We start from the raw sequence: 14,156 nt of genomic DNA, 5'->3' as shown, positions 1-14,156 counted from the left end.
CGACCATCATGTCTGTGCCGGCTGAAAAGAAAAAGAGCCACCCGGCCTCATCCCATTCTTCAGCATTTGGTCTGTAGCCCTGCAGGTTATAGCACTTCAGGTGCACATCCAGGCACCTTTTAAATGAGATGAGGTTTTTTGCCTCTACCACCCTTTGAGGCTGTGGGTTCCAGACCCCCACCAGCGTCTGGGTAGAAACATATTTCCGCATCTCTCCTCTAATCCTTCTTCCAATTACTTTAGATCTATACCCCCTAGTCACTGACCCCTCTGCTAAGGTAAATAGGCTCTTCCAATCTACTCTATCCAGGCCCCTCACTCATTTGCACATCTCAATCTCCCCTCAGCCTCCTGTGCTCCAAAGATAGCCCGGCCTATCCAATCTTTCCTAATAGCTGCAATGTTCCAGTCCTGGCAACATCCTCATATTACATTTTTTCTGTAATGAGGTGACCAGAACTGCACACAGTACTCAAGTTGTGGCCTAACTAATGTTTTATATACTTCCAGCATAACCTTCCTACTCTTGTATTCTACACCTCAACTAATAAATGAAAGGATTCCATATGTCTTCTTAACCACCTTATCAACCTGTCCTTTTTTGATATATATAAATGACTTGGATCTTGGAATACAGAACAGAATCTCAAAATTTGCTGACGACATCAAACTTGGAGGTGTGGCAAACAGTGAGGATGATATGAACCGTCCGTAACAGGGCATAGATAGACTAGCAGAACGATTATGCTTTTAGTTCGGCACAGGCTTGGAGGGCCGAAGTGCCTGTTCCTGTGCTGTAATTTTCTTTGTTCTTTGTTCTTTGTTCTAGTTACCTCTCCAAAGCTGCTTGTTTTCCATTCTGTGAAGCATTTTCTATTTTAAAGGTGCTAAATAATTGCAAGTTGCTATTTTAAAAAACAGCTGTCCTGAGGAGATTAGACTTGCATTATTTACAGAGGCAGCACAAAAGTTGAAGTTAATAACCATTCTTTCAGCAAGTGCAAAGAGTCTGATATTATCTCATTAAAGTTGAGTGTCCTTCCTTGTAACAGCACTGACTCTGTAACATAGGCCTCGATTTTGCTGTTAAATTGTTGGTGAGGCAAAGGGCACTCACTGTTATTTAAGCATAACTGGTGCAGCAACAGGTGAGGGACAGATGTCCAGTTAACTGCCAGTATCCAAAAGCTGATGTGTGGGTTCCGCCATTAGCTTGGTGGAAACAGCGTCTCACTGTCTGCCTCACAATTGAAATTCACTGAATGGTGTGAAGTTGCTGTGTTTGCACAGTAGATACAAACTAACCTCATCACAGAAACTTCAGTCTTGTCATTTCAAGTGTAAGCAGCCTGAAAATGATGTGGTAATTCTTAATTACCGCCAATCAATCGCTCCGGCACTGAAAATTCACCATGACAAGTGAGGGGTCTCATTCCTTCATTATTTATTGTTGGAGATTTTAAAAATGCAAAAATTTAAATTTAAGTTCTTTTTTTACTTTTCTGTCTCTTTTTCTGTATCATAATCCAATCTTTCTTTCGCCTCCTTATTTCTCTTTCTGTACTTGATTTCAATGTTGAATTCACCCGCTCCTATTTACACTTCCTTCTCCATCTTTACGCGGTTAATTTCTTAATTCTTCAATTTGATTGGTTAAGGGGTACTCTTTTTGTTGCCCTGTTCACTCGGATACCCGGTTTCCCTCGCTGCTATGTTATGCTATGTTTCAGCAATGTGCCATGCAAAAAAATTAATGATCTAAACAGGCAAGGGCAATTCCAACTAACAGCAGATGCCATTTGATGCGCTGGCACAGCAGATTCTGGCCCCTGGTTTTCCTAAACCCTATTTGTAATATGCTTTTCATTCCCATGTTTCAGGATGGAAGGACTGCACTGCATATCGCTGCAGCACATTCAAAGGAAGAAATTGTTCGACTGCTGTTATCAAAGAAATTGGACCCTAACCTGACGGGAGGGGTATGGATACAGCTATTTTACAGACAATATGTATCGTTTATTTGCCTAAGATTGCTCAGCAGCACTTAAGAAAAACATGTAACTATGTGTGGTTTACCAATGTGGCATTTATCTGAAGAGTCGGTAGAAGCAAATAAAACTGTCAGTGGGTAAAGAGTACACTGAATGAAAAGCACTGATACGTTGTGCTTATCAAACGTGGTGATTCATCCTACAGCTGGCGATCGTTTTTGTGTGAAGCTGAAGGTTGAAACACTGAAAAGACACATGTGTGATTCATTGTGATTACCACAGGCTTCTTCTTAGCTGCACACTTCAGCAAAATAAAGGCCAAATTCAGTCCAAGCTGACAATGATGGTGGCTCCAATCACAAATCTTTATGTAGAGGTGTGCAAAGAATTTACCACCCTGTAATGGTCTTATTGTTTCAATGGTGATCTATTTAGTTCTAGTCAATTGGATTTAAAGATATCTTAAAGTGGTATTATGCCAGCTTATTGTTATTTATATACGAACATACGAATTAGGAGCAGGAGTCGGCCCCTCGAGCCCGCTCTGCCATTCAATAAAATCATGGCTGATCTGATTGTAACCTCAACTCCACATTCCCGCCTACCCCTGATAACCTTTCACCCCCTTGCTTATCAAGAATCTATCTACCTCTGCCTTAAAAATATTTAAAGACTGCTTCCACTGCCTTTTGAGGAAGAGAGTTCCAAAGACCTACGACCCTCTGAGAAAAAATTTCTCCTCATCTCTGTCTTAAATGGGCAACCCCTTATTTTTAAACAGTGACCCCTAGTTCTAGATTCTCCCACAAAAGGAAACATCTTTTCCACATCCACCCTGTCAAGACCCCTCAGGATCTTATACGTTTCAATCAAGTCGCCTCTTACTCTTCTAAACTCCAGCGGATACAAACCGAGGCCTGTCCAACCTTTCCTCATAAGACAACTCGCCCATTCCAGGTATTAGTCTAGTAAACCTTCTCTTAACTGCTTCCAACGTATTTACATCCTTCCTTAAATAAGGAGACCAATACAGTACTCCAGATGTGGTCTCACCAATGCCCTGTATAGCTGAATCATAACCTCTCTAATTTTGTGTTCAATTCCCCTCGCAATAAACAATAACATTCTATTAGCTTTCCTAATTACTTGCTGTACCTGCATACTATCTTTTTGCGATTCATGCACTAGGACACCCAGATCTCTCTGCATCTCAGAGCTCTGTAATCTCTCTTCATTTAAAATACTATGCTTCTTTTTTATTCTCCCTGCCAAAATGGACAAGTTCACATTTTCCCACATTATACTCCATTTGCCAGATCTTTGCCCACTCAATTAACCTATCTATATCCCTTTGTAGCCTCCTATGTCCTCTTCACAACTTACTTTCCTGCCTATCTTTGTGTCATCAGCAAATTTAGCAACCATACCTTCGGTCCCGTCATCCAAGTCATTTATATAAATTGTAAGAAGTTGAGGCCCCAGCACAGATCCCTGCGGCACACTACTCGTTACATCTTGTGAACAGGAACAGGAAATGGCCATTAGGTCCATTAAGCCTTTTTTCTCAACACATCCCTTTCTCTCAAGAAATATCTAGTTGACTATTGACCAAATTCATACTGTTTACTTCAATGAGCAAGAAAGCTTCCACTGTAGTTGAACCTCCTACTAGAGTCATAGAGAGATACAGCACTGAAACAGGCGCTTCGGCCCACCGAGTCTGTGCCAACCAACAACCACCCATTTATACTAACCCATATACCCTACTACATCCCCACCATTCTCCTACCACCTAGCCTACACAAGGGGCAATTTACAATGGCCAATTTACCTATCAACCTGCAAGTCTTTGTCTGTGAGAGGAAACCGGAGCACCCGGTAGAAACCCACGCAGTCATAGGAACAACTTGCAAACTCCGCACAGGCAGTACCCAGAACCGAACCCAAGTTGCTGGAGCTGTGAGGCTGTGGTGATAACCGTTGCACCACTGTGCCGTCCCTATTAACCGTTTTCCCATAGTTTTTGAATCTTCCCCAGGGGAAGCAATTTATGTGAATTAGTTTTGCAGATTTCCTTAGGAGAATCTTGAAAATGTTTGTCATATCAACTCGAAGGGGGTTATTTTGGCCAAAGGGTGAAAACTAACACTATATGGTTGCAGTGCTACAGGGGTAAAGAGATGAGTCACGTCACAGAGTACCAAGTCTCTGAAGCCAGTGGATGCCAAGTCATTAAATATATTCAAGAAGGAGATAGAATTATTTCTTAATGCCAAAGGGATCAAGAGATATTGGGAAAAAGCGGGAACAGGGTACTGAAGTAGACGATCAACCATGATCTTTTTTGAATGGCAGAGCAGGCCCAAAAGGTCAAATGGCCTACTCCTGCTCTTATTTTCTATGTTTCTATGTTTCTGTCTTGCTCTTGTGACCTCTGTGTTGATATGGCTGGTCCAGGTGGTGTCAAAGAAGGTTGGGAGCGGGGGGAAATGAATGGAGATGGTCGTTACCTGACACTTCTGTGGCACAAATGTTACCAGTCCATTTATCAGTCTAGATCTTGTTCAGGTCTTGCTGTGGGCCGGCATAGGCTGAACATCATAAAAACAAGAGATGCTGGAAATACTCAGCAGGTCTGGCAGCATCTGTGGAGAGAGAAGCGGAGTTAATGTTTCAGGTCAGTGACCCTTCATTACTGGAGGAGTTGCGAATGGAGCTGAACATTATAAAACCGTTAGTGTACAGCCCGACTCCTCCTGAATGACAGAGATAAGGTCACTGATGACATTGCTGAACTGGATTAGGCCAGGCATGATGACCTGAAGAACTCCAGCAATGATGTCCTGGGGTTGCAGCCATTGGCTTCCGACCACCACAACCAACGCCCTGTGTGTTTTACGCTTATCTGCATTGTATTTCACCTGTCAGCTGCTGATCCAGTTACCTAAAAACTCTAAATGCTTTTGAATCTGATTAGATTGGTGCTCATTATTTGCTCTCCCTCCCTTTGTGCTTTGTTAATGTCTGCAAATTAGGAGGTTTCGTTCACGATGATTTAACTTAAGTTGCATCACCACCTTGAAACAGTGAACGGCTAAGATATAAATTCCTAAAATATCATTATCTGGTGTACAGACTCCCCAGCTGTGTGGACCTTTATAAGTACATAGGAGATCAGGGGCAATGTCTGAAATAGCTCATGAATAATATAGTGCAGCCTTTTGTGATCCAACTCTAATAGGTATCAAAAAGCTACATTTATAAACATGCAGTTTTAAAAAAAAATCCTTGAGCTTAGAAATGTTATTTTTCACTGCGCCAAATGAGGAATGCACACAATATAACTGTTGTAGTACAGTATTCTGTAACATTATAATCCAAGCAGAACCCTGATAGTTTGAAATTCTAACTATTCTTGCTTGCGACAGTGCAGTTGCATTATAATTCGGTATTTGCCTCATTAACTGGGGTAAAATGCACACATTGCAGTCACTGGCCTCCAAAAATGTCTGTAAATCTTGTGCAACCAGTAAATGTTAAGCGTTTGCTTTCTGATTTATGATGTTTTGCTGCAGATTAGCATCGAATGTGTTACAAGAGATGCCCAGTCCCAATGACATGACCATTATTTATTCGCCTAATTGGATCAGCACCACAAGCACTGAGAGGCTAGCAAGATGCATGTGTGTATTTCGTCATCCAACATTTAGGATGTTTTTCTTATTGTTCATTTAGCAGTGGTTTCCTTTTCTTTTCAGATTTTCAGACTGTTTCTTTTCCTCCTCTTTTTTTCCCCCCTTCTTCATGTTGAGTACAGTTTTGAGGATGTTGGCTGATTTTCAGTTCTTCATCCAAAGCGGCCATTTTTCATTGACAAGCCTTGACTGTGATAATCAACAGGTTATTTAGTCACAGAGGGAATCACACCCAACATGCACACATGTATATATCACTGGAGCACAAAACCTAGCCCGGATGCACCGCGGTCAATAGTAGCATTCAGGCTGCCAATTCGACTGTGAACAGCTCACTCATTAGCTGAGTGAGCTAGAGTGGAAAATGTGTAATGAGTCTTCATCACAATTCACCGAAGAAGCAGGGCGGAAGAGGAAAAGAGAAAAGTTCATTGTATTGATAGCAATAAATTGGAAAGGTTGCAATGAAGACAGAGGAAGATTGAAGGCTCGAGGTGAAAGACTGATCACACATCACACATGAGAAATGTTTTCTTGTATCCTGTGAGAGAGTGAGAGGAGTGCTCAAAGAGCCTTTCAAGTACGGATTCAAATCATGAACAGTGTGGAATTTGTGAGAGTCAAAAACCGTTAAAGGCAATTGTGGTGCTGTATGATGTCATAAACAAGCCACAGTCAAATCCAAGCTGGGACTGTTACATCATAAACTCAATTTCAGCAATTTCATCTGGTTTTTCACTTGTGGTGTAAAATACGAGATCAATGTTAGAAATGGACTGAAGGCTTGCAGTTTTGCAGAATAAAGCTGTAAGTTATCCTTTATTCTGACAGCGAAGCAGGGATAAAATCAGCACACCATAACTATATACAGACTCCTAACTACAATAAAGGACAAGGACCCTTAACTCCAGAAAAAGATGATGAACTATCTGTTCTTCCTCTTGCATGAAAATAGAGTGCTCCATGAACTACTGCAGAGGCTGACAATCAAGAATAGTGTTCATTCAGCTGATTTGTTGCAGTATTTAACATGAACACAAGTTGGCAAATGGATTTCCTTTTGATGCGTTGGCTGAACAATTCAGCTGTCCGCCCCTGTGTGGGAGGCAGCAGCCACTCAGCCCTGCTTGGCATGGAACTGTAGAGTTAAGAGATCAGAGCTGGGGCCTACACAGGATCTGACTCAGAGCTACAGAACATTTCAGCAACATTGGCACTTGAGATAGCCTAGATGTTCCCTTAAGTTAGGCCTTTGTTCACTGCAGCTCTGAGCCTTGCAATCTCTCTGATAAATGGAAACGGGTGACTGGATGGAAGCAAATTGATTTATTCGGTTGACTAGCGAGCCGACATTTATGGATTTCTGATTAAATTGCCACAGGAAACAAACGTCCATTAACCACAAAATCTGCTCAGTGCCTGTTAAATTAATGATCATAGACGGCCGTAAGTACATCTCTTTATAAGTGGTCCGATATTATCTTGTTTTGAAAGTTATTTTTGGAAAGCAGTCCTGTGGTTGAGGAGTTACTTCCATTTTATTAAAGATGGTTTCAGCCTTGGAATCCAATGCTGACTGTTTCCTAGTGAACGTTACCATGGAAATGGAACGCCCTGCGGATGACAGCAAACAATTCAGGCAACTCTCTGCTTGTTGAGCATGTAGTCTGACTTAAGAAGATAGCACTACTGATCAGTCAAGAGTAGCATGATGATTTGCAGCGGGTAAATAGCTGCGTGGAATTAAACCAGCAAGAACTATACTTTTTTGCCAAGTAAAAAACTACAGCAATCATGGAAATGTGTGTTGAAAGCAGGGGAGTAATTGTGTAAAAGTGCTGATGGACATTTGTGCTGTTTTTAAGATGCATGGCTTTTCGGAAAATTCCTCCTTAACGGTAATAACTTTTCAATAAAAAGACGTTTGTTTCTTAAGGACTTGGTAATGAGCTTTCAAGGAAAGATACAGCAGTTTCCCACTGGGAGAATTGAAAACAACCAGGACATGCATCTGCTCACCAGCAGAGCTGGAGTTAGTTAGACAAAGGGGCCACTAGAATGTTGAAGTAGCATTGTGGCATTGACAAAATGAATAATAAGGCATTCAAAAAGAGTTCAAAGGACTCTTCTTCTGTTTGTAACTGAGATATATTAAATACATCACAGAAAGATGAGTTGAAACCTGCAACTTCTAGCTGCTCTGAGCAAGACAGTACAAAGAATTTAATTCATTGAGGAATAGGTTAACAATAATAATCTGTATGTTGTTGTGGAATCTGTTTTTATGTTACTCTGAGGCATAGGCCAGAAATTCTGTTTGTACTTGCAAGTGCTTCTATCTCCCTTTTTGTTTTCTTCTCTTGAGCCCTTGTCCTGTCTCCTCCCCTTCCTTTCAACCAGTCATGCCTCCCTTTGTCTGCTGGGGCCTAACACCACCACGCACCTTCCTCCTCACCCACCCACCACTGTCCCCTGGACATTGGCTAGCGGATCAACAATCAGCAAATCTATCTGCATTTGCATTCAGAATGTCCATTCACTCACCAACAGGGTTCTGACCATCAACAACCTTATTAAGGACAGTTGCATTGTCATCGTGGCTTTGATAGAAGCTTAACTTATGAGTGGTACTTTACTCCTAACTGAAGCCTCACCATCTGACTATATTTTCCACAATCTGCCCAGCTCAAGCCGCCACAGTGGCTTTTGCACCTTAGTTTCTTGCCGCCTTATTCCTCTAATATCTTCTCTTACTTCAAGCACCTCATCATGTTCTCCCTAAGACCCACCCTAAGTTTCTCGCTGAGATACTTACCATCGTCCTCCCTCAGCCACTGCATTCTCAGTGATTTGAATCTCAATCTCAATTCAGCTTGTTCTCTCTCCTTCAGTTTCACTGCCCTCCCTTAGCTTCTCTCTTATAAACTCGCCAATCCATATCGCAGCCAGGACCCTCGACCATGCCATCTCACAGGGCTTCTCTACTCCTACGGTTTCGCTCACAGACCGGACCATCGCTCACCACTTCCTTGTGTCCTTCATCAATCACATGCCCCTACCCGATTCTAATCCCACTTCCATCTGTCCCTGAAATGAACTCTCCCCCTTTTCAAGCTCCCACTTGTCTAAGTCTTTGGCCTTCAATTTGGTATCATGCTTATGCTGCTGTTCATCTGCTCAACCATTCTCTCATCTCTATCCTAAATGTCCTTATCCCTGGTAAAGTTTCACTTTCTCTTTCTCTGATGATTTTTCTTTGTATGTCTCCATCCTCCCCCACTCCACTTCCTCAAGTTCAAGGGGTACAGACTAGGGCGTGTCTGGTGCATAACTAATTTAGCCATCCATCATAAAATCTGGCTGGTCTACACTGTGCACTCTCAGACCTTGGTCTCCTCTGTCAAAAGTGCTCACTACTCCAGGATCATCCTGAAAGATAACTCCTGGCTTATTTTCTCCATTACAATCCACTCATTAAAGCACTCTCTCCTCCTTCATCTCCAACAAGTGCAAGGAGCTCATGGACTTCTTTGTCTTTTCACAGATTTTGGCCATCTCTTCAGCTGCCTCTGATAACACCCCCTGCTCCACCATCCCCTTGTCTACCACGCATCTTTTTTTCAGTTTCTCTCATCTCTTCTCATCCCCTCCAAGCTCATCTAGTTCATGAGACCCAACCCTGCTCTCTTGACTCTGAACCCACTGAACTGTTGGCCACCTAACTTCCCCTCCTGGCCCCCATGCTAGCTGACATTGATACAGTCCCTCTACACAGATACTGTCCTTTCCCTTTCAATGCCACACTAATCACCTGTCTCCTCAAAAAGCTCACCCTTAATTCCTCTTTCTTGCAAACTATCACCTCATCTCCAACCTCTGTGTTGTTAAACTGTATGTTCGTCATCTAGTCCTGGATGAGCTGTAATTTCCTTCCAATAAACATTGGGAAAACCAAAGTCATTGTTTCCAACTCCTGCTGCAAACTCCACACCTTAGCCACCGATTCCATCTTCCTTGCTGGCTACTATGTCAAGTTGAAGCAGACTGTTCGCAATCTTGACATTCTACTTCACCCCGAGCTGATATCCTCTGCATTACAAAGAATGCCCTTCAAATCATGGACCATCTCCACCCTTACCTCAGCACATCTGCTGCTGAAACCTAATCCTTGCTTTTGTTACCTACAGACTTGACAATTCCAATACTCATCCTTGTTTCACTCCCACCCTACACCCTCCATAAACTTGATTAATTTGTGTCTGTCTTCACTGAACAAGATACAAGAGTTCTCCCAGAATTCGAGATCCAAGGGACAAGGGAGAATGAGGAATTGAAGGAAATTAATATTAGTAAGAAGGTTGTATTGCAGAAATTAATGGGGTTGAAGGTTGATAAGTCCCCAGGACCTGATATTCTACATCCCAGAGAGTTGAAAGAGGTAGCTATGGAGATAGTAGATGCATTGGTGATCATCTTCCAAAATTCTGTAGGTTCTGGAACGGTTCCTTCAGATTGGAAGGTCACAAATGTCATGCCACTGTTTAAGAAGGGAGAGAGAGAGAGAGAAAACAGGGAGCTACAGACCTGTTAGCCTGACATCAGTAGTAGGGGAAATGCTAGAATCTATTCTAAAGGATGTGATAAATGGACACTTGGATAATAATGATCTGATTGGGCATAGTCAACATAGACTTTTGAATGGGAAATCATGTTTGACGAACCTGTTGGAGTTTTTTTGAGGATGTTACTAACAGATTTGATAAAGGGGAGTTGGTGAACGTAGTATACTTGGATTTTCAGAAAGCTTTTGATAAAGTCCCCCCAGAAGATTGGTTAGCAAGATTGAAGCACATCAAATAGGAGTTAATATACTGGCATGGATTAAGGATTGGTTAACAGGCAGAAAGCAGAGAGTAGGAATAAACGGCTCATTCTTGTGTTGGCAGGGTGTGACTAGTGGGTTACCGCAAGGATCAGTATCTAGGCCCCAGCTGTTTACAATATATGTCATGATTTGGATGTGGGGACCAAATGTAATATTTCCAAGTTTGCGGATGACACAAAACTAGGTGAGAATGTGTGTTGTGAGGAAGATGCAAAGCTGCTTCAAGAGGATTTGGACAGACTTAGTGAGTGGGCAAGATCATGGCAGATGGAATATAATGTGGGGAAATGTGAGGTTATCCACTTTGGTAGGAAGAATAGATGTCCAGAGTATTTCTCAAATGGAAAACATTAGAAAGTGTAGATGTACAAAGGGACCTGGGTGTCCTCGTCAGTCAGTCACTGAAAGCTAACATGCAGGTGCAGCAAGCAATTAGGAAGGCTAATGGTATGTTAGCCTTTATCGCAGGAGGATTTGAGTACAGGAGTAGTGAAGTCTTGCTTCAATTGTAGAGAACCTTGGTTGGACTGCACCTGGAGTACTGTGTGCAGTTTTGGTCCCCTTACCTTAAGAAGGATATTATTGCCATAGAGGGAGTGCAACGAAGGTTCGCCAGACTTGTTCCTGGGATGGTGTCCTTTGAAGAGAGATTGGGGAAACTGAGCCTGTATTCTCTCGAGTTTCGAAGAATGAGAGGTGATCTCGTTGAAACCTACAAAATACTTAAAGGGATGGACAGGGTAGAGACAGGTAAGATGTTTCCCCTGGTTGGGGTGTCTAGAGCCAGGGGATACAATTTCAAAATAAGGGGGAAGCCACCTAGGACTGAGATGAGGAGAAATTTCTTTACTCAGAGGGTTGTGAATCTTTGGAATTCTCTCCCCCAGAGGGTTGTGGAAGCTCAGTCGAGTATGTTTAAAGCAGAGATTGACAGATTTCTAAATGCCAATGACATAAAGGGATTCGTGGATCGTGTGGGGAAAAAGGCATTAAAGTGTATGATCAACCATGATTGTATTGAATGGCGGAGCAGGCTCAATGGGCTGAATGGCCTACTCCTGCTCCTATGTTCAGCACATCCAAAATTCTGTTGCCCATATTCAACATCATAGCAAATTCTGCTCACCCATTCCCCCTGTGGTTGATGACCTACATTGGCTCCTGGTCCCTCAAAAGCTCAAATTTAAATTGTTCATCCTCATGTTTAAGTCCCTTTGTGGCCTTGTCCCTCCCTATCTTTGTAACCTCCTACAGCCCTGCAATCCTTCAAAAACTCTGCGTTCATACAACACTTACCGCTCCCCATATGTCTGAATTTGTGCAATTTTGTCTGAATTTTGCGCAAAATGTTCTTTAAATTCAGGAACCGTTCCTTTAGTTTGGAAAATTTTGCATGTCACTCTGCTATTAAAGAAAGGTGAGGGATGGAAACCAGGGAATTATAGACCAGTTAGTCTGACTGTTGTCAGCAAATTGCGAGAGTCTATAATAAGGGAGAAGGTGACTGAACACCTTGAAAATTTTCAGTTGGTCAGAGACAGCCAGCATGGATTTCTTAAGAGGAGGTCATGCCTGACGATCCTGATTTGAATTAGTGGGCAGGGGATGTCAATTTATATCGACTTTCAGAAGGCATTTGATAAAGTCCCTCATAAGAGCCTGTTAGCTAACGGTGAAACTGGTTGATCTGGTTCAGAAATTGGCTGAGCAATTGGAGACAGAGAATAGGGATAATGGGCAGGGTGTGACTAATGTGTCCTACAGGAATCTTTGTTGGGGCCTCAACTAGTCACTATATTTATTATTTATTCGATGATGGGATAGAAAGCCACATATGCAAGTTTGCTGATGACATAAAGATAGGTGGCGTTGTAAGCAGTGCAGCTGCATAAAATTACAGAGATATTAATAGATTAAGTGAATGGGCAAAAATGTGACAAATAGATTTCAATGTAGGCAAATGTGAGGTCATCCACTTTGGACCTAACAAGGATAGACTAGGGTGCTTCCTAATAGGTGAAAAGCAAGAAACAGTGGACATCCAAAGAGACTTGGGGGTACATGTAACATAGAGCATTAAATTGTCATGGACACAGAAAATAATCAAAGCGGCTAATGAAATGCTGGCATTTATAGAATCATAGAATCATAGAAAACTGAAGGCTCAGAAAGAGGCCACTTGGCCCATCGTGTCTGTGCCGGCTGAAAAACGATCCACCCATTTTAATCCCATCTTCCAGCATTTGGTCCGTAGCCCTGCAGATTATAGCACTTGAGGTGCTTATCCAGACTCTTATTAAGGCAGTGAGTTCCAGACCCCCACCACCCTCTGGGTGAAAATGTTTTCCCTCATCTTCCCTCTAATATAACTAGTCTTTATTTATTTTAAATTAATTTAATTAGTGCTAAAAATGTCAGTTAGAGGGGTGAAGTGCTTCACCTGTGAGATGTGGGAGGTCCGTGATGCTTCCAGCGTTTCGGACGACTACATTTGCAGGAAGTGTACCCAGTTGCAGCTCCTCACAGACCGCATGGATCGGTTGGAGCCGCAACTGGATGCACTTAGGAGCATGCAGGTGGCAGAGAGCGTCATAGACAGGAGTTTTAGAGAAGTGGTCACACCCAAGGTGCAGGCAGATAGATGGGTGACCGCTAGAAGGGGCAGGCAGTCAGTACAGGAATCCCCTGTGGCTATCCTCCTCTCGAACAAGTAAACCGTTTTGGATACTGTTGGTGGGGGATGGCCTATCAGGGGAAAGCAGCCAGAGCAGTGGCACCATGGCTGGCACTGTTGTTCAGCAGGGAGGGACAAAGCGCAGAAGAGCAATAGTTATAGGGGACTCTATAGTCAGGGGCACAGATAGGCGCTTCTGTGGACGTGAAAGAGACTCTAGGATGGTTTGTTGCCTCCCTGGTGCCAGGGTCAAGGATGTCTCTGAACGGACAGAGGGCATTCTGAAAGGGGAGGGTGAACAGCCAGATGTTGTGGTACACATCGGTACCAATGACATAGACAGGAAGAGTGACGAGGTCCTGCAGGGGGAGTTTAGGGAGTTAGGTAGAAAGTTAAAAGACAGGACCTCTAGGGTTGTAATCTCGGGATTACTCCCTGTGCCACATGCCAGTGAGGCTAGAAATAGGAAGATAATGCAGCTAAACACGTGGCTGAACAGCTGGTATAGAAGGGAGGGTTTCAGATATCTGAACCATTGGGATCTCTTCAGGGACAGATGGGACCTGTACAAGAAGGACAAGTTGCATCTAAACTGGAGGGGCACAAATATCCTGGCTGCGAGGTTTGCTAGCGTCACTCGGGAGGGTTTAAACTAGTGTGGCGGGGGGTGGGAACCAGAGCAGTAGGACAGCAAGTGAAATAAATGAGGGGGAACGAGTAAATAAGGCCAGTAAGACCAAGAGGAAGAGCAGGCAGGGAGATGCTGCGGAGCACAGCGGGACTGGTGGTCTGAAGTGCATTTGTTTCAATGCGAGAAGTATAACAGGTAAGGCTTAGAGCTTGGATTAGTACTTGGAAATATGATGTTGTTGCTATTACAGAGACTTGGTTGAGGGAAGGACAGGATTGGC

At 43.0% G+C, this 14,156-nt stretch overlaps 1 protein-coding gene across 6 annotated transcripts in view; it reads left to right on the top strand.

Annotated features, from left to right (window-relative positions):
• The window catches only part of trpn1 (transient receptor potential cation channel, subfamily N, member 1), a 375,819-nt gene that overhangs the window by 80,181 nt on the left and 281,482 nt on the right, over positions 1-14,156 (top strand). For 5 of the 6 annotated variants that reach the window (XM_068031339.1, XM_068031337.1, XM_068031341.1 and 2 more), the window contains one exon: positions 1,881-1,979. The exons of the other annotated variant lie outside the window; for it this stretch is intronic. In XM_068031339.1, coding sequence (XP_067887440.1) covers positions 1,881-1,979 — 99 coding nt within the window. The remainder of the gene's footprint in view (positions 1-1,880; positions 1,980-14,156) is intronic. 6 annotated transcript variants of the gene reach the window in all.

Source organism: Heterodontus francisci, chromosome 5, assembly GCF_036365525.1.
Source record: "Heterodontus francisci isolate sHetFra1 chromosome 5, sHetFra1.hap1, whole genome shotgun sequence".
In the NCBI taxonomy this organism is placed as follows: Eukaryota; Metazoa; Chordata; class Chondrichthyes; order Heterodontiformes; family Heterodontidae; genus Heterodontus; species Heterodontus francisci.
The sequence above is the reverse complement of the archived record's forward strand: the minus strand, read 5'-3'. Positions and strand labels throughout refer to the sequence as shown.